The sequence below is a fragment of the mitochondrial genome of Anas platyrhynchos (genome assembly GCF_047663525.1).
Source record: "Anas platyrhynchos mitochondrion, complete genome".
In the NCBI taxonomy this organism is placed as follows: domain Eukaryota; kingdom Metazoa; phylum Chordata; class Aves; order Anseriformes; family Anatidae; genus Anas; species Anas platyrhynchos.
Window position 1 is genome coordinate 1 of NC_009684.1, and position 16,604 is coordinate 16,604.

Here is a 16,604-nt window from a genome sequence, read left to right on the forward strand (position 1 = left end):
AGCTAGAATAGCCTAATAATGCTCTCAGGACCCCCCCCCCCTTCCCCCCCCAGGGGTTGCGGGGTTATTTGGTTATGCATATCGTGCATACATTTATATTCCCCATATATTAACCTATGGTCCCGGTAATAAACACTATTAACCAACTATCCTACATGCACGGACTAAACCCATCACATGTCAACGGACATACCCTACCTATCGGACTACCCTCCCAATGGACCCAGAGTGAATGCTCTAATACCCAACACCTCAACACCACATAACATGTCCCCAACCAGAACAAGGCCCCATAATGATGAATGCTTGACAGACATACCCTACCAACACTCCAAATTCCTCTCCACCCACCCATTACTCATGAAGCTGCGTACCAGATGGATTTATTAATCGTACACCTCACGTGAAATCAGCAATCCTTGCACATAATGTCCGACGTGACTAGCTTCAGGCCCATACGTTCCCCCTAAACCCCTCGCCCTCCTCACATTTTTGCGCCTCTGGTTCCTCGGTCAGGGCCATCAATTGGGTTCACTCACCTCTCCTTGCCCTTCAAAGTGGCATCTGTGGAATACTTCCACCATCTCAATGCGTAATCGCGGCATCCTCCAGCTTTTTGGCGCCTCTGGTTCCTTTTATTTTTTCCGGGGTTACCTCACAGCTGGCCCTTCCCAGTGACTTCGGGGGTCCCACAATCTAAGCCTGGACACACCTGCGTTATCGCGCTATCCTATATCTCAGGGATTACTCAATGAGACGGTTGGCGTATATGGGGAATCACCTTGACACTGATGCACTTTGACCACATTCAGTTAATGCTCTCTCCACAGCTCTATATAATAGGGCTATTTAGTGAATGCTCGATGGACATACTTTAAAAACAAAACCACCCCAACCACAACCCCACAATATATATATACATACAAAACGAAATGCATAACATGACCTAAATTTATTAGAGAAACTCCAGCACTAAAGACGATCCAAACCCGATGACAATCATTACTTTGACCTAACAAACATTACCCAATTAACCAGCCACCTGCCCCGTCCACATAGCTTACCACAAAAGCATGGCACTGAAGCTGCCAAGACGGCACACGAACATGCCTGCGGACAAAAGACTTAGTCCTAACCTTACAGTTGGTTTTTGCTAGACATATACATGCAAGTATCCGCGCCCCAGTGTAAATGCCCTCAATAGCCTTCACCCCAGGCCTTAAGGAGCGGGTATCAGGCACACCCAAGCAGTAGCCCAAGACGCCTTGCTAAGCCACGCCCCCACGGGTATTCAGCAGTAGTTAACATTAAGCAATGAGTGCAAACTCGACTTAGTCATAGCAAGCCTCCACCCAAGGGTCGGTAAATCTTGTGCCAGCCACCGCGGTCATACAAGAGACCCAAATCAACTGTCCTACAAGCGGCGTAAAGAGTGGTAAGATGCCTATCCTACCTAACTAAGATCAAAATGCAACTAAGCTGTCGCAAGCACAAGATGCACCTAAACACACCATCAAGATGATCTTAGAAACTAGCGATTAATTTGAACCCACGAAAGCCAGGGCCCAAACTGGGATTAGATACCCCACTATGCCTGGCCCTAAATCTTGATACTTACCCTACCGAAGTATCCGCCAGAGAACTACGAGCACAAACGCTTAAAACTCTAAGGACTTGGCGGTGCCCTAAACCCACCTAGAGGAGCCTGTTCTGTAATCGATGATCCACGATCAACCCAACCGCCCCTTGCCAAGCACAGCCTACATACCGCCGTCGCCAGCCCACCTCGAATGAGAGCGCAACAGTGGGCGCAACAGCACCCCGCTAATAAGACAGGTCAAGGTATAGCCTATGGGACGGAAGAAATGGGCTACATTCCCTATGCATAGGGCAACACGGAAAGAAGTATGAAACTGCTTCTAGAAGGAGGATTTAGCAGTAAAGCGGGACAATAAAGCTCGCTTTAAGCCGGCCCTAGGGCACGTACATACCGCCCGTCACCCTCCTCATAAGCCACACCCCCACATAATTAATACCACGTAAATGCCAAAGATGAGGTAAGTCGTAACAAGGTAAGTGTACCGGAAGGTGTACTTAGAATACTCAAGACGTAGCTATAACCCCAAAGCACTCAGCTTACACCTGAGAGATATCTGCTAAACCAGGTCGTCTTGAAGCCTTCCTCTAGCTCAGCCGCTTAAACAACGCAAAACTAAAGAATCCCACTAATTAAGACTTAACTAAAGCATTTTCTAGTCCTAGTATAGGCGATAGAAAAGACACTTAGACGCGATAGAGACCAGTACCGTAAGGGAAAGATGAAATAATAGTGAAAACTAAAGCAAGAGACAGCAAAGACTAACCCTTGTACCTTTTGCATCATGATTTAGCAAGAACAACCAAGCAAAGTGAACTGAAGTTTGCCATCCCGAAACCCAAGCGAGCTACTTACGAGCAGCTATTAGAGCGAACCCGTCTCTGTTGCAAAAGAGTGGGATGACTTGTCAGTAGAGGTGAAAAGCCAACCGAGCTGGGTGATAGCTGGTTACCTGTGAAATGAATCTAAGTTCTCCCTTAATCTTCCCTACCGGACAACACCCAGAACCACAATGAGATGATTAAGAGCTATTTAATGGAGGTACAGCTCCATTAAAAAAGGACACAACCTCGACTAGTGGATAAATCTAATCACCAACCTTACTGTGGGCCTTAAAGCAGCCATCAACAAAGAGTGCGTCAAAGCTCCACACTCAAAAATGCCAAAACAAGATGAATCCCTTACCACAAACAGGTTAACCTATGAATATAGGAGAATTAATGCTAAAATGAGTAACTTGGGGCCACACCCACCCCTCTAGCGGCGCAAGCTTACATGAGAACATTATTAACAGACCCAGACATATACAAAAACTCCTACAAGACCAGGTATAAACTCACCCTGTTAACCCGACTCAGGAGCGCCCATAAGAGAGATTAAAATCTGTGAAAGGAACTCGGCAAAACAAGGCCCGACTGTTTACCAAAAACATAGCCTTCAGCAAACAAACAAGTATTGAAGGTGATGCCTGCCCAGTGACCTAGGTTAAACGGCCGCGGTATCCTAACCGTGCAAAGGTAGCGCAATCAATTGTCCCATAAATCGAGACTTGTATGAATGGCTAAACGAGGTCTTAACTGTCTCTCACGGATAATCAGTGAAATTGATCTCCCCGTGCAAAAGCGGGGATGTGAACATAAGACGAGAAGACCCTGTGGAACTTAAAAATCAACGGCCACCGCGAACCTAAGACTAAACCCACCGGGGCTACAGACATCGCAGAGCATGGCCGATATTTTTCGGTTGGGGCGACCTTGGAGAACAACAGATCCTCCAAAAACAAGACCACACCTCTTTACTTAGAGCCACCCCTCAAAGTGCTAATAGTGACCAGACCCAATATAATTGATTAATGGACCAAGCTACCCCAGGGATAACAGCGCAATCCCCCTCAAGAGCCCCTATCGACAGGGGGGTTTACGACCTCGATGTTGGATCAGGACATCCTAATGGTGCAGCCGCTATTAAGGGTTCGTTTGTTCAACGATTAATAGTCCTACGTGATCTGAGTTCAGACCGGAGCAATCCAGGTCGGTTTCTATCTATGAACTACTCTCCCCAGTACGAAAGGACCGGGAAAGTAAGGCCAATACTACAAGCACGCCTTCCCTCTAAGTAGTGAAACCAACTCAACTATGAAGAGGACTCCCCCCCACCACCCCAATCCTAGAAAAGGATCAGCTAGAGTGGCAGAGCCCGGCAAATGCAAAAGGCTTAAGCCCTTTACCCAGAGGTTCAAATCCTCTCCCTAGCTACACATGCCACAAACAACAATAGTAAGCTACCTCATTATAGCCCTGCTATACATCATCCCAATCTTAATTGCCGTGGCTTTCTTGACTCTAGTCGAACGAAAAATTCTAAGCTACATGCAATCCCGTAAAGGCCCCAACATCGTGGGGCCTTTTGGCCTGCTCCAACCCATTGCAGACGGAATCAAACTATTCATTAAAGAGCCCATTCGACCTTCCACCTCCTCACCGCTCCTCTTCATCATAATGCCCATACTAGCCCTCCTCCTAGCCCTCACCGCCTGAGTGCCCCTCCCCCTCCCGTTCTCACTAGTAGACCTGAACCTCGGGGTCCTCTTTATAGTAGCCATATCAAGCTTAGCCGTCTACTCAATCCTATGATCAGGCTGAGCCTCAAACTCAAAATATGCACTAATCGGAGCCCTACGGGCAGTTGCACAAACCATCTCATATGAAGTAACACTAGCACTCATCCTACTGTCAGTAATCATACTAACCGGAAACTACACACTCAGCACTTTTGCCATCGCACAAGAACCCCTTTACCTCATCTTCTCCTCGTGGCCCCTGGCAATAATGTGATATGTATCCACCCTAGCAGAAACAAACCGGGCCCCATTTGACCTAACGGAGGGCGAGTCTGAACTGGTCTCAGGGTTTAACGTTGAATACGCCGCAGGGCCTTTCGCCCTGTTTTTCCTAGCCGAATATGCCAACATCATGCTGATAAACACGCTCACAGCCATCATCTTCCTTAACCCAAGCGCCCTAGGGCCCCCTACAGAGCTATTCCCCATCATCCTAGCCACAAAAGTCCTCCTTCTATCCTCCGGCTTCCTATGGGTCCGAGCCTCCTACCCCCGATTCCGATATGACCAGCTTATGCACCTCCTATGAAAAAACTTCCTACCCCTCACACTAGCCCTATGCCTCTGACACACTAGCCTACCCATCTGCTACGCAGGCCTACCTCCTTCCACAAGGAAATGTGCCTGAACTCAAAGGGTCACTATGATAAAGTGAACATAGAGGTACAACAGCCCTCTCATTTCCTATTGACCTTAGAAAAGTAGGAATTGAACCTACACAGAAGAGATCAAAACTCTCCATACTTCCCTTATATTATTTTCTAGTAGAGTCAGCTAATCAAGCTACCGGGCCCATACCCCGGAAATGATGGTTCAACCCCCTCCTCTACTAATGAACCCCCATGCAACCCCAGTCCTAGTCCTCAGTCTCGCATTAGGCACAACAATCACAATCTCTAGCAACCACTGAGTCCTAGCCTGAACCGGACTAGAAATTAACACACTAGCCATCATCCCCCTAATCTCCAAATCCCACCACCCGCGAGCAGTAGAAGCCGCGACAAAATACTTCTTGACACAGGCAGCTGCCTCCGCCCTAGTACTATTCTCCAGCATAACCAACGCCTGAGCCACCGGCCAGTGAGACATCACACAACTTAACCACCCAACCTCATGTCTACTGCTCACAGCAGCAATCGCAATTAAATTAGGCCTGGTCCCATTTCACTTCTGATTCCCAGAAGTCCTACAAGGATCCCCCCTAATAACGGCCCTCCTACTCTCAACCCTCATAAAATTCCCCCCACTGACCCTCCTCCTAATGACATCTAAATCTCTCAACCCAGCCCTACTTACCGCAATAGCCCTGGCCTCAGCAGCATTGGGAGGCTGAATAGGACTAAATCAAACACAAACACGCAAAATCCTAGCCTTCTCATCCATCTCCCACCTAGGCTGAATCGCCATCATCCTAGTCTACAGCCCCAAGCTAGCACTACTCACCTTCTATCTCTACACAATCATGACATCAGCTGTATTCATGGCCCTAAACAAGATTAAAGCTCTCAACCTGTCCATAATCCTAACCTCATGGACAAAGACCCCGGTACTAAACGCCACCCTAATGCTAGTGCTGCTGTCCCTGGCAGGCCTCCCCCCACTGACAGGGTTTATACCAAAGTGACTCATCATCCAAGAGCTAACTAAGCAAGAGATAACACCCGCAGCCATAGCAATCGCCATGCTATCCCTACTTAGCCTATTCTTCTACCTACGCCTCGCATACCACTCAACAATCACCCTCCCACCAAACTCGTCCAACCACATAAAACAGTGGTACACTAGCAAACCCCCAAGCACGCCCACCGCAATCCTAGCCTCACTATCAATCCTCCTACTCCCCCTCTCCCCCATAGTCCACGCTATTGTCTAGAAACTTAGGATAACACCCACCTAAACCGAAGGCCTTCAAAGCCTTAAATAAGAGTTAAACCCTCTTAGTTTCTGCGCTAAGACCAACAGGACACTAACCTGTATCTCCTGGATGCAAACCAGACGCTTTAATTAAGCTAAAGCCTTTACTAGACAGACGGGCTTCGATCCCGCAAAATTTTAGTTAACAGCTAAACGCCCAAACCTACTGGCCTCTGCCTAAGGCCCCGGTACACTCTCGTGCACATCGATGAGCTTGCAACTCAACATGAACTTCACTACAGGGCCGATAAGAAGAGGAATTGAACCTCTGTAAAAAGGACTACAGCCTAACGCTTTAAACACTCAGCCATCTTACCCGTGACCTTCATCAATCGATGACTATTTTCTACCAATCACAAAGACATCGGTACTCTATACCTTATCTTCGGGGCATGAGCCGGAATAATTGGCACAGCACTCAGCCTACTGATCCGGGCAGAACTAGGCCAGCCAGGGACCCTCCTGGGCGACGACCAAATTTATAACGTGATCGTCACCGCTCACGCCTTCGTAATAATCTTCTTCATGGTAATGCCCATCATAATTGGAGGGTTCGGCAACTGATTGGTCCCCCTGATAATCGGTGCCCCCGACATAGCATTCCCACGAATAAACAACATAAGCTTCTGACTCCTCCCACCATCATTCCTCCTTCTACTCGCCTCATCCACTGTAGAAGCTGGCGCTGGTACGGGTTGAACCGTATACCCACCTCTAGCAGGCAACCTAGCCCACGCCGGAGCCTCAGTGGACCTGGCTATCTTCTCACTTCACCTGGCTGGTGTCTCCTCCATCCTCGGAGCCATTAACTTCATTACCACAGCCATCAACATAAAACCCCCCGCACTCTCACAATACCAAACCCCACTTTTCGTCTGATCAGTCCTAATTACCGCCATCCTGCTCCTCCTATCACTCCCCGTCCTCGCCGCCGGCATCACAATGCTACTAACCGACCGAAACCTAAACACCACATTCTTTGATCCTGCCGGAGGGGGAGACCCAATCCTGTACCAACACCTATTTTGATTCTTCGGCCACCCAGAAGTCTATATCTTAATCCTCCCAGGATTCGGAATTATCTCACACGTAGTCACATACTACTCGGGCAAAAAGGAACCCTTCGGCTACATAGGAATAGTCTGAGCCATGCTATCCATCGGCTTCCTAGGATTTATCGTCTGAGCCCACCACATATTCACCGTAGGAATAGACGTTGACACCCGGGCCTACTTCACATCCGCCACTATAATCATCGCCATCCCTACCGGAATCAAAGTCTTTAGCTGACTCGCCACCCTACACGGGGGAACAATCAAATGAGATCCCCCAATACTCTGAGCTCTAGGGTTTATCTTCCTATTTACCATCGGAGGACTAACAGGGATCGTCCTTGCGAACTCCTCCCTAGATATCGCCCTGCATGACACGTACTACGTAGTCGCCCACTTCCACTACGTACTATCTATGGGCGCTGTCTTTGCCATCCTAGCTGGATTCACTCACTGATTCCCCCTTCTTACAGGATTCACTCTACACCAAACATGAGCAAAAGCCCACTTCGGAGTGATATTTACAGGGGTAAACCTAACATTCTTCCCCCAACACTTCCTAGGCCTGGCAGGAATGCCCCGACGATACTCGGACTACCCTGATGCCTACACACTGTGAAACACCGTCTCCTCTATTGGGTCCCTGATCTCAATAGTGGCCGTAATCATACTAATGTTCATCATCTGAGAAGCCTTCTCAGCCAAACGGAAAGTCCTCCAACCAGAATTAACCGCCACAAACATTGAGTGAATCCACGGCTGCCCCCCTCCATACCACACCTTCGAGGAGCCAGCTTTCGTTCAAGTACAAGAAAGGAAGGAATCGAACCTCCATACACTGGTTTCAAGCCAGCTGCATTAACCACTCATGCTTCTTTCTCATGAGATGTTAGTAAACCAATTACATAGCCTTGTCAAGGCTAAATCACAGGTGAAAGCCCTGTACATCTCACGTGGCCAACCACTCCCAACTAGGATTCCAAGACGCCTCATCACCCATTATAGAAGAACTCGTTGAATTCCACGACCACGCTCTGATTGTTGCCTTAGCTATCTGCAGCCTAGTCCTATACCTCTTAGCCCACATGCTAATAGAAAAACTATCATCCAACGCAGTAGACGCCCAAGAAGTAGAACTAATCTGAACAATCCTACCCGCCATCGTCCTAGTACTCCTCGCCCTCCCATCCCTACAAATCCTGTACATAATAGACGAAATCGACGAGCCAGACCTCACACTAAAAGCCATTGGCCACCAGTGATACTGAAGCTACGAATACACAGACTTCAAGGACCTCTCATTCGACTCCTACATAATTCCCACCACAGACCTGCCAAATGGGCACTTCCGACTCCTAGAAGTTGACCACCGCGTAGTCGTACCCATAGAATCACCGATCCGCGTAATTATTACTGCCGGAGACGTACTTCACTCATGAGCAGTTCCAACGCTCGGAGTTAAAACAGATGCAATCCCAGGCCGACTAAACCAAACCTCATTCATTACCACCCGGCCTGGGATTTTCTACGGCCAGTGCTCAGAAATCTGCGGGGCTAACCACAGCTACATGCCTATTGTAGTAGAATCTACCCCACTCCCATACTTTGAAGCCTGATCATCCCTCCTATCGTCATCCTAATCATTAAGAAGCTATGCAACAGCACTAGCCTTTTAAGCTAGCTAAAGAGGAATTATCCCCTCCTTAATGGCATGCCTCAACTCAACCCTGCACCATGATTCTCAATCATAGTCATAACCTGACTAACCCTCGCACTCCTAATCCAGCCAAAACTGCTAACCTTCACCACAACAAATCCCCCATCAAAAAAACCATCACTCATCACCAAACCCACACCATGAGCCTGACCATGAACCTAAGTTTCTTTGACCAATTCTCAAGCCCCCACCTACTTGGCATCCCCCTGATCCTACTATCCCTGCTCTTCCCAGCCCTATTGTTCCCATCCCCAGGCAACCGATGAATCAACAACCGACTATCCACCATCCAACTGTGACTCCTACACCTAATCACAAAACAACTAATAATCCCATTAAACAAAAACGGCCACAAATGAGCCCTGATGCTAACATCACTAATAACCATACTCCTAACAATCAACCTTCTAGGACTTCTCCCATATACATTCACCCCAACCACCCAGCTATCCATAAACATGGCCCTAGCCTTCCCCCTGTGGCTTGCTACCCTACTAACAGGCCTGCGAAACAAACCATCAGCCTCCTTGGCTCACTTACTGCCAGAAGGAACCCCAACACCCCTGATCCCCGCACTAATCCTGATCGAAACAACCAGCCTGCTGATCCGGCCCTTAGCTCTAGGAGTCCGCCTCACAGCTAACCTCACAGCAGGCCACCTACTTATTCAACTCATCTCCACAGCCTCCATCGCACTCATGCCCATCCTTCCCACAGTATCAATCCTAACAATAGCCATCCTACTACTCCTCACCATCCTAGAAGTAGCAGTGGCCATAATCCAGGCCTACGTTTTCGTCCTCCTCCTAAGCCTGTACTTACAAGAAAACATCTAATGGCACACCAAGCACACTCCTACCACATAGTCGACCCCAGCCCCTGACCAATCTTTGGAGCTGCCGCCGCCTTACTCACAACCTCAGGGCTAGTCATGTGATTCCACTACAACTCATCTATCCTGCTAGCCGCCGGCCTCTTATCAATGCTCCTAGTGATACTCCAATGATGACGGGACATTGTCCGAGAGAGCACCTTCCAAGGCCACCACACACCTACAGTCCAAAAAGGCCTACGATACGGCATAATCCTCTTCATCACATCCGAAGCTTTCTTCTTCCTAGGATTTTTCTGGGCATTCTTCCACTCAAGCCTAGTACCAACCCCCGAACTAGGCGGCCAATGACCCCCAGCGGGCATCAAACCGCTCAACCCCATAGAAGTCCCGCTACTAAACACAGCCATCCTCCTAGCCTCAGGCGTAACTGTCACATGAGCCCACCACAGCATCACAGAAGGAAACCGAAAACATGCCATCCACGCCCTAACATTGACGATTCTCCTAGGATTCTACTTCACCGCCCTACAAGCAATAGAGTACCATGAAGCCCCATTCTCAATCGCCGACAGCGTCTACGGCTCCACTTTCTTTGTTGCCACCGGATTCCACGGACTCCACGTGATCATCGGATCCACCTTCCTAACCGTCTGCCTCCTCCGACTAATCAAATTCCACTTCACATCAGACCACCACTTCGGATTTGAAGCCGCAGCCTGATACTGACACTTCGTAGACGTTATCTGACTATTCCTCTATATAACCATCTACTGATGAGGATCTTGCTCTTCTAGTATATTAATTACAATTGACTTCCAATCTCTAAAATCTGGTGCAAGCCCAGAGAAGAGCAATGAACATACTCACATTTATGTTCTCCCTATCACTGGTCCTAAGTGCCATCCTAACCGCACTAAACTTCTGACTCGCCCAAATGACCCCCGACTCAGAAAAACTCTCACCATACGAATGCGGATTCGACCCCCTCGGGTCTGCACGCCTACCATTCTCAATCCGATTCTTCCTCAGTAGCCATCCTGTTCCTCCTGTTCGACCTAGAAATCGCCCTCCTACTCCCCCTACCCTGGGCAATCCAACTACAGTCGCCCCTAATAACCCTCGCCTGAACCGCAGCTATTCTATCTCTCCTAACGCTAGGGCTAGCCTACGAATGAGCTCAGGGGGGCCTAGAATGAGCAGAATAACAGAAAGTTAGTCTAGCCCAAAGACAGCTGGTTTCGGCCCAGCAGACTACAGCCAACCCTGTAACTTTCTTATGTCGCCCCTACACCTGAGCTTCTACTCAGCCTTCATTCTTAGCGGACTGGGACTGGCCTTCCACCGAACCCACCTAGTATCAGCCCTACTATGCCTTGAAAGCATGATACTTTCAATGTTTGTAGGCCTAACAATATGGTCTATCGAGAGCCAAACCCCCTCATTCGCCGCAGTACCAATCATCATACTCACCTTCTCAGCATGTGAGGCAGGCACCGGCCTAGCCATCCTAGTAGCCTCTACACGCACCCACGGCTCCGACCACCTGCACAACCTAAACTTACTACAATGCTAAAAGTTATCCTACCAACAATTATACTACTCCCAACAGCCCTACTATCCCCTCCAAAATTCCTGTGAACTAATACTACCATGTATAGCCTGCTAATTGCCGCCCTCAGCCTCCAATGACTAATCCCGACCTACTACCCCTACAAATTCCTGTCCAATTGAACAGGAATCAACCAAATCTCCTCCCCCCTCCTGGTGCTATCCTGCTGACTCCTCCCGCTTATAATCATAGCAAGCCAAAACCACCTCCAAGGAGAGCCCCTACCACGAAAGCGAATATTCATTTCAACCCTAATTATAGTCCAACCGTTCATCCTCCTAGCCTTCTCTACCACAGAACTAGCGCTATTTTACATTGCATTCGAAGCCACACTTATCCCAACCCTGATCCTAATCACACGATGGGGAAACCAACCTGAACGCCTCAGCGCCGGCACCTATCTACTATTTTATACGCTAGTAAGCTCACTACCCCTTTTAATCACGATTATACACCTGTACGTAAAAATCGGCACCCTACACCTACCAACCCTAGAACTAACCCACCCAACCCTATCCACCTCATGAACAAGCATTCTATCAGGACTAGCACTGCTTATAGCATTCATAGTAAAAGCCCCTCTATATGGCTTACATCTTTGACTACCAAAAGCCCACGTAGAGGCTCCCATCGCAGGCTCAATACTCCTCGCCGCCCTTCTGCTAAAACTAGGAGGCTACGGGATCATACGAGTCACCCTACTAATAGGACCTCTATCCAACATCCTCCACTACCCCTTCCTAACCCTAGCCCTATGAGGTGCCCTAATAACTAGCTCAATCTGCCTCCGACAAACAGACCTAAAATCACTAATCGCCTACTCATCCGTCAGCCACATAGGACTGGTCATCGCTGCAGGAATAATCCAAACCCACTGATCATTCTCAGGGGCAATAATCCTAATAATCTCCCACGGACTAACCTCCTCCATACTATTCTGCCTAGCCAACACAAACTACGAACGCACACACAGCCGAATCCTGCTACTCACACGAGGCCTCCAACCCCTACTACCCCTCATAGCCACCTGATGACTACTAGCCAACTTAACAAACATGGCCCTTCCCCCAACAACAAACCTTATAGCAGAGCTAACCATCATAATCACCCTATTTAACTGATCCGCCCTCACAATCATCCTGACAGGAATTGCCACCCTACTAACCGCATCATACACCTTATTCATGCTGCTAGTCACCCAACGGGGCTCAATTCCCTCCCATATCACATCCATTCAAAACTCAACCACACGAGAGCACCTGCTCATAACACTCCACATCATCCCCATGTTCCTCTTGATCCTCAAGCCCGAACTAATCTCTGGAGCCCCCTTATGCAAGCATAGTTTAAACCAAACATTAGGCTGTGATCCTAAAAATAGAAGTTCAAACCTTCTTGCCTGCCGAGGGGAGGTTAAACCAACAAGAACTGCTAATTCTTGCATCTGGGCTTTAAACCCCAGCCCCCTTACTTTTAAAGGATAATAGTAATCCACTGGTCTTAGGAGCCATCCATCTTGGTGCAACTCCAAGTAAAAGTAGTGAATGCGACCCTACTCATTAACTCCCTCACACTCCTCACACTAACCATCCTCCTAACTCCAATCATCCTCCCACTCCTCTTTAAGGGCTTTAAAAACACCCCCCTCTCTATCACTCGCACCGTAAAAGCTGCATTTCTAACAAGCCTGGCCCCAACAACTACATTCATCTACTCCGGACTAGAATCCATTACCTGCCACTGAGAATGAAAATTTATCATAAACTTCAAAATCCCCCTAAGCCTAAAAATAGACCAATATTCAATAACATTCCTCCCCATTGCCCTATTCGTAACATGGTCCATTCTACAATTCGCCATGTGATACATGGCCTCCGAACCATATGTAACAAAATTTTTCACCTACTTACTCACATTCCTAATTGCCATGCTGCTTCTAACAACCGCAAACAACATGTTCCTCCTATTTATCGGCTGAGAAGGCGTAGGAATCATATCCTTCCTCCTCATCGGCTGATGGCAGGGCCGAGCAGAAGCCAACACTGCCGCCCTACAGGCCGTAATCTACAACCGAGTTGGAGACATCGGCCTAATCCTGAGCATAGCATGACTAGCATCAACCTTCAACACCTGAGAAATTCAACAAGCCGTACACCCCCACCAAACCCCCATCCTCCCCCTCCTAGGACTAATCCTCGCCGCTGCAGGGAAATCCGCACAATTTGGCCTACACCCATGACTACCTGCAGCCATGGAAGGCCCCACCCCCGTATCTGCCCTATTACACTCCAGCACCATAGTCGTAGCCGGGATCTTCCTACTTATCCGCATACACCCGCTACTAGCCTCCAACCAAACAGCCCTAACTGCATGTCTATGCCTCGGCGCCCTGTCAACCCTATTCGCCGCCACATGCGCCCTAACCCAAAACGACATTAAAAAAATCATCGCTTTCTCAACATCCAGTCAGCTCGGACTAATAATGGTCGCCATCGGACTAAACCTCCCCCAACTAGCGTTCTTACACATCTCAACCCATGCCTTCTTCAAAGCCATACTGTTCCTATGCTCCGGGTCCATTATCCACAGCCTAAACGGAGAACAGGACATCCGAAAAATAGGCGGCCTGCAAAAAACACTCCCAGTCACTACCTCCTGCCTAACCATTGGCAATCTAGCACTCATAGGAACCCCATTTTTAGCTGGATTTTACTCAAAAGACCTCATCATCGAAAGCCTAAATACATCCTACCTAAACACCTGGGCCCTATCACTAACCCTCCTAGCCACAGCATTCACTGCAACCTACAGCATCCGCATAACCCTCCTAGTCCAAGCCGGACGGACTCGTATCCCCCCAATCACACCAATAAACGAAAACAACCCACTAATCACTGCCCCCCTAACTCGCCTTGCCCTCGGCAGCATCATGGCAGGAATACTAATCACCTCCTTCATCACACCAACCAAAACACCCCCAATAACCATACCCCTCATCACCAAAACTGCTGCCATCCTAGTAACAGTCCTAGGAGTCATCCTAGCCCTTGAGCTCTCGAACATAACACACACCCTCACCCACCCCAAACCAAGCCGCCTCGTAAACTTCTCCTCCCTGCTAGGCTACTTCAACCCCCTAGTCCACCGATTCTGCTCCAAAACCCTGCTAGAAAAGGGGCAAAACATCGCCCTACACCTAATCGACCTCTCCTGGCTCAAAAAAATAGGGCCAGAGGGCCTCGCCGAGCTGCAGGTAGCCGCAAGCAAAGCCGCAACCCTGGCACACACCGGGCTTATCAAAACCTACTTAGGATCTTTCGCCCTATCCATCCTAGTAATAATCCTGACCACACAGACCTTCTAATGGCCCCAAACATCCGCAAATCCCACCCCCTACTAAAAATAATCAACAACTCCCTAATCGACCTTCCCGCACCCTCTAATATCTCTGCCTGATGAAACTTCGGATCTCTGCTCGCCATCTGCCTGGCCACACAAATCCTCACAGGCCTCCTACTGGCTATGCACTACACCGCAGACACATCCCTTGCTTTCTCCTCAGTAGCCAACACATGCCGAAACGTCCAATATGGCTGACTCATCCGCAACCTCCACGCCAATGGCGCCTCATTCTTCTTCATCTGCATCTACCTGCACATCGGACGAGGCTTCTACTACGGCTCCTACCTGTATAAAGAAACTTGAAATACAGGAGTAATCCTACTGCTCACTCTTATAGCAACTGCCTTCGTAGGTTATGTCCTGCCATGAGGACAAATATCGTTCTGAGGAGCTACCGTAATTACCAACTTATTTTCAGCCCTCCCATACATCGGACAGACCCTGGTAGAATGAGCCTGAGGAGGATTCTCAGTGGATAACCCAACCCTAACCCGATTCTTCGCCATTCACTTCCTACTACCCTTTTTAATCGCAGGAATCACCCTAGTCCACTTAACCTTCCTACACGAATCAGGCTCAAACAACCCCCTAGGTCTTGTATCAGACTGTGACAAAATCCCATTCCACCCCTACTTCTCCTTTAAGGACATCCTAGGATTTATCCTCATGCTTACCCCCCTCATAGCACTAGCCCTATTCTCACCTAACCTTCTAGGGGACCCAGAAAACTTCACCCCCGCAAACCCCCTAGTAACCCCACCACACATTAAACCAGAATGATACTTCCTATTCGCCTACGCCATCCTGCGGTCAATCCCAAACAAACTAGGAGGCGTCCTAGCACTAGCCGCCTCCGTCCTAATCCTATTCCTGGTCCCCTTCCTCCACAAATCAAAACAACGAACAATAACATTCCGGCCGCTCTCCCAACTCCTATTCTGAACACTAGTGGCCAACCTCCTCGTCCTAACATGAGTGGGAAGCCAACCTGTCGAACACCCATTCATCATCATCGGGCAACTCGCATCAATTACTTACTTCACCATCCTCCTATTCCTTTTCCCTGCCGTAAGCGCCCTAGAAAACAAAATGCTTAACTGCTAAATACTCTAATAGTTTATACAAAACATTGGTCTTGTAAACCAAAGACTGAAGACTAACCACTTCTTAGAGTACTCCCAGGCCTCAGAAAAAAAGGGATTAAACCTTTATCTCCAGCTCCCAAAGCTGGTATTTTACAATAAACTATTCTCTGATCCCGACCCCTAAACTGCCCGAATAGCCCCCCGAGACAACCCCCGCACAAGCTCCAACACAACAAATAAAGTCAACAAGAGCCCTCAACCTGCAACCAAAAACATCCCAACCCCACGCGAATAAAGCATAGCCACCCCACTAAAATCCAGCCGTACAGTAAACATTCCAACACTATCAACAGTTACAACCCCTAACCCCCAAGACCCAACAAACCCGCCCAATACCAACCCCCCTAAAACCACCGCCGCAAGTGCCGCCGCATGCCCAACCACACGTCAATCCCCCCAAGCTTCCGGAAAAGGCTCCGCGGCCAGAGCTACAGAGTAGACAAATACCACCAACATGCCCCCCAAATACACCATAAACAGCACCAGGGCTACAAACGAAACCCCGAGGCTCAATAACCACCCACACCCAGCCACAGATGCTAAAACTAAGCCAACTACCCCATAGTACGGCGAAGGATTCGATGCTACACCTAAAACACCCACAACAAAGCAGATTCCTAGAAAAAATACAAAATAAGTCATTATTCCTGCTCGGCCACTACCCGAGACCTACGGCTCGAAAAGCCGTTATTGTTATTTTCAACTACAAGAAC

The 16,604-nt window shown here is 48.6% G+C and overlaps 13 protein-coding genes and 24 non-coding genes across 37 annotated transcripts, besides 1 other annotated feature; 28 read left to right on the plus strand and 9 right to left on the minus strand. All coding sequences in view use genetic code 2, as the record gives it.

Moving 5' to 3' along the window:
• Positions 1–1,049: a D loop.
• Positions 1,050–1,119, plus strand: KEG62_t01. The gene has a single exon. It is a non-coding gene; the product is annotated as a tRNA-Phe (tRNA).
• Positions 1,120–2,104, plus strand: KEG62_r02. The gene has a single exon. It is a non-coding gene; the product is annotated as a s-rRNA (ribosomal RNA).
• KEG62_t02 lies at positions 2,105–2,175 on the plus strand. The gene has a single exon. It is a non-coding gene; the product is annotated as a tRNA-Val (tRNA).
• KEG62_r01 lies at positions 2,176–3,777 on the plus strand. Its single transcript has one exon. It is a non-coding gene; the product is annotated as a l-rRNA (ribosomal RNA).
• On the plus strand, positions 3,778–3,851 carry KEG62_t03. Its single transcript has one exon. It is a non-coding gene; the product is annotated as a tRNA-Leu (tRNA).
• A 4-nt stretch (positions 3,852–3,855) lies between these two features.
• On the plus strand, positions 3,856–4,833 carry ND1 (NADH dehydrogenase subunit 1). Its single transcript has one exon. It carries the CDS (start codon positions 3,856–3,858, stop codon positions 4,831–4,833), a length of 978 nt encoding a protein of 325 aa, YP_001382246.1.
• On the plus strand, positions 4,832–4,903 carry KEG62_t04. The gene has a single exon. It is a non-coding gene; the product is annotated as a tRNA-Ile (tRNA).
• A 7-nt stretch (positions 4,904–4,910) lies between these two features.
• On the minus strand, positions 4,911–4,981 carry KEG62_t05. The gene has a single exon. It is a non-coding gene; the product is annotated as a tRNA-Gln (tRNA).
• Positions 4,981–5,049, plus strand: KEG62_t06. The gene has a single exon. It is a non-coding gene; the product is annotated as a tRNA-Met (tRNA).
• On the plus strand, positions 5,050–6,088 carry ND2 (NADH dehydrogenase subunit 2). The gene has a single exon. A coding segment is annotated over exon 1 (1,039 nt).
• On the plus strand, positions 6,089–6,164 carry KEG62_t07. Its single transcript has one exon. It is a non-coding gene; the product is annotated as a tRNA-Trp (tRNA).
• A 3-nt stretch (positions 6,165–6,167) lies between these two features.
• On the minus strand, positions 6,168–6,236 carry KEG62_t08. The gene has a single exon. It is a non-coding gene; the product is annotated as a tRNA-Ala (tRNA).
• Positions 6,237–6,238: 2 nt separating this feature from the next.
• Positions 6,239–6,311, minus strand: KEG62_t09. Its single transcript has one exon. It is a non-coding gene; the product is annotated as a tRNA-Asn (tRNA).
• Positions 6,312–6,377, minus strand: KEG62_t10. Its single transcript has one exon. It is a non-coding gene; the product is annotated as a tRNA-Cys (tRNA).
• KEG62_t11 lies at positions 6,377–6,448 on the minus strand. Its single transcript has one exon. It is a non-coding gene; the product is annotated as a tRNA-Tyr (tRNA).
• A 1-nt stretch (position 6,449) lies between these two features.
• Positions 6,450–8,000, plus strand: COX1 (cytochrome c oxidase subunit I). The gene has a single exon. The coding sequence runs from the start codon at positions 6,450–6,452 to the stop codon at positions 7,998–8,000; it is 1,551 nt and encodes a 516-aa protein (YP_001382248.1).
• KEG62_t12 lies at positions 7,992–8,064 on the minus strand. Its single transcript has one exon. It is a non-coding gene; the product is annotated as a tRNA-Ser (tRNA).
• A 2-nt stretch (positions 8,065–8,066) lies between these two features.
• On the plus strand, positions 8,067–8,135 carry KEG62_t13. The gene has a single exon. It is a non-coding gene; the product is annotated as a tRNA-Asp (tRNA).
• A 1-nt stretch (position 8,136) lies between these two features.
• On the plus strand, positions 8,137–8,823 carry COX2 (cytochrome c oxidase subunit II). The gene has a single exon. The coding sequence runs from the start codon at positions 8,137–8,139 to the stop codon at positions 8,821–8,823; it is 687 nt and encodes a 228-aa protein (YP_001382249.1).
• Position 8,824: 1 nt separating this feature from the next.
• KEG62_t14 lies at positions 8,825–8,893 on the plus strand. Its single transcript has one exon. It is a non-coding gene; the product is annotated as a tRNA-Lys (tRNA).
• Position 8,894: 1 nt separating this feature from the next.
• ATP8 (ATP synthase F0 subunit 8) lies at positions 8,895–9,062 on the plus strand. The gene has a single exon. It carries the CDS (start codon positions 8,895–8,897, stop codon positions 9,060–9,062), a length of 168 nt encoding a protein of 55 aa, YP_001382250.1.
• On the plus strand, positions 9,053–9,736 carry ATP6 (ATP synthase F0 subunit 6). Its single transcript has one exon. The coding sequence runs from the start codon at positions 9,053–9,055 to the stop codon at positions 9,734–9,736; it is 684 nt and encodes a 227-aa protein (YP_001382251.1).
• Positions 9,736–10,519, plus strand: COX3 (cytochrome c oxidase subunit III). The gene has a single exon. A coding segment is annotated over exon 1 (784 nt).
• Positions 10,520–10,588, plus strand: KEG62_t15. Its single transcript has one exon. It is a non-coding gene; the product is annotated as a tRNA-Gly (tRNA).
• On the plus strand, positions 10,589–10,940 carry ND3 (NADH dehydrogenase subunit 3). The gene is given in 2 exon segments: positions 10,589–10,762; positions 10,764–10,940. 2 exon segments carry the CDS (start codon positions 10,589–10,591, stop codon positions 10,938–10,940), a joined length of 351 nt encoding a protein of 116 aa, YP_001382253.1.
• Position 10,941: 1 nt separating this feature from the next.
• KEG62_t16 lies at positions 10,942–11,011 on the plus strand. Its single transcript has one exon. It is a non-coding gene; the product is annotated as a tRNA-Arg (tRNA).
• Positions 11,012–11,308, plus strand: ND4L (NADH dehydrogenase subunit 4L). The gene has a single exon. It carries the CDS (start codon positions 11,012–11,014, stop codon positions 11,306–11,308), a length of 297 nt encoding a protein of 98 aa, YP_001382254.1.
• On the plus strand, positions 11,302–12,679 carry ND4 (NADH dehydrogenase subunit 4). The gene has a single exon. A coding segment is annotated over exon 1 (1,378 nt).
• Positions 12,680–12,748, plus strand: KEG62_t17. The gene has a single exon. It is a non-coding gene; the product is annotated as a tRNA-His (tRNA).
• Positions 12,749–12,814, plus strand: KEG62_t18. The gene has a single exon. It is a non-coding gene; the product is annotated as a tRNA-Ser (tRNA).
• KEG62_t19 lies at positions 12,814–12,884 on the plus strand. Its single transcript has one exon. It is a non-coding gene; the product is annotated as a tRNA-Leu (tRNA).
• On the plus strand, positions 12,885–14,708 carry ND5 (NADH dehydrogenase subunit 5). The gene has a single exon. The coding sequence runs from the start codon at positions 12,885–12,887 to the stop codon at positions 14,706–14,708; it is 1,824 nt and encodes a 607-aa protein (YP_001382256.1).
• Positions 14,708–15,850, plus strand: CYTB (cytochrome b). Its single transcript has one exon. It carries the CDS (start codon positions 14,708–14,710, stop codon positions 15,848–15,850), a length of 1,143 nt encoding a protein of 380 aa, YP_001382257.1.
• Positions 15,851–15,852: 2 nt separating this feature from the next.
• KEG62_t20 lies at positions 15,853–15,921 on the plus strand. The gene has a single exon. It is a non-coding gene; the product is annotated as a tRNA-Thr (tRNA).
• Positions 15,922–15,931: 10 nt separating this feature from the next.
• KEG62_t21 lies at positions 15,932–16,001 on the minus strand. The gene has a single exon. It is a non-coding gene; the product is annotated as a tRNA-Pro (tRNA).
• A 10-nt stretch (positions 16,002–16,011) lies between these two features.
• Positions 16,012–16,533, minus strand: ND6 (NADH dehydrogenase subunit 6). The gene has a single exon. The coding sequence runs from the start codon at positions 16,531–16,533 to the stop codon at positions 16,012–16,014; it is 522 nt and encodes a 173-aa protein (YP_001382258.1).
• KEG62_t22 lies at positions 16,534–16,604 on the minus strand. The gene has a single exon. It is a non-coding gene; the product is annotated as a tRNA-Glu (tRNA).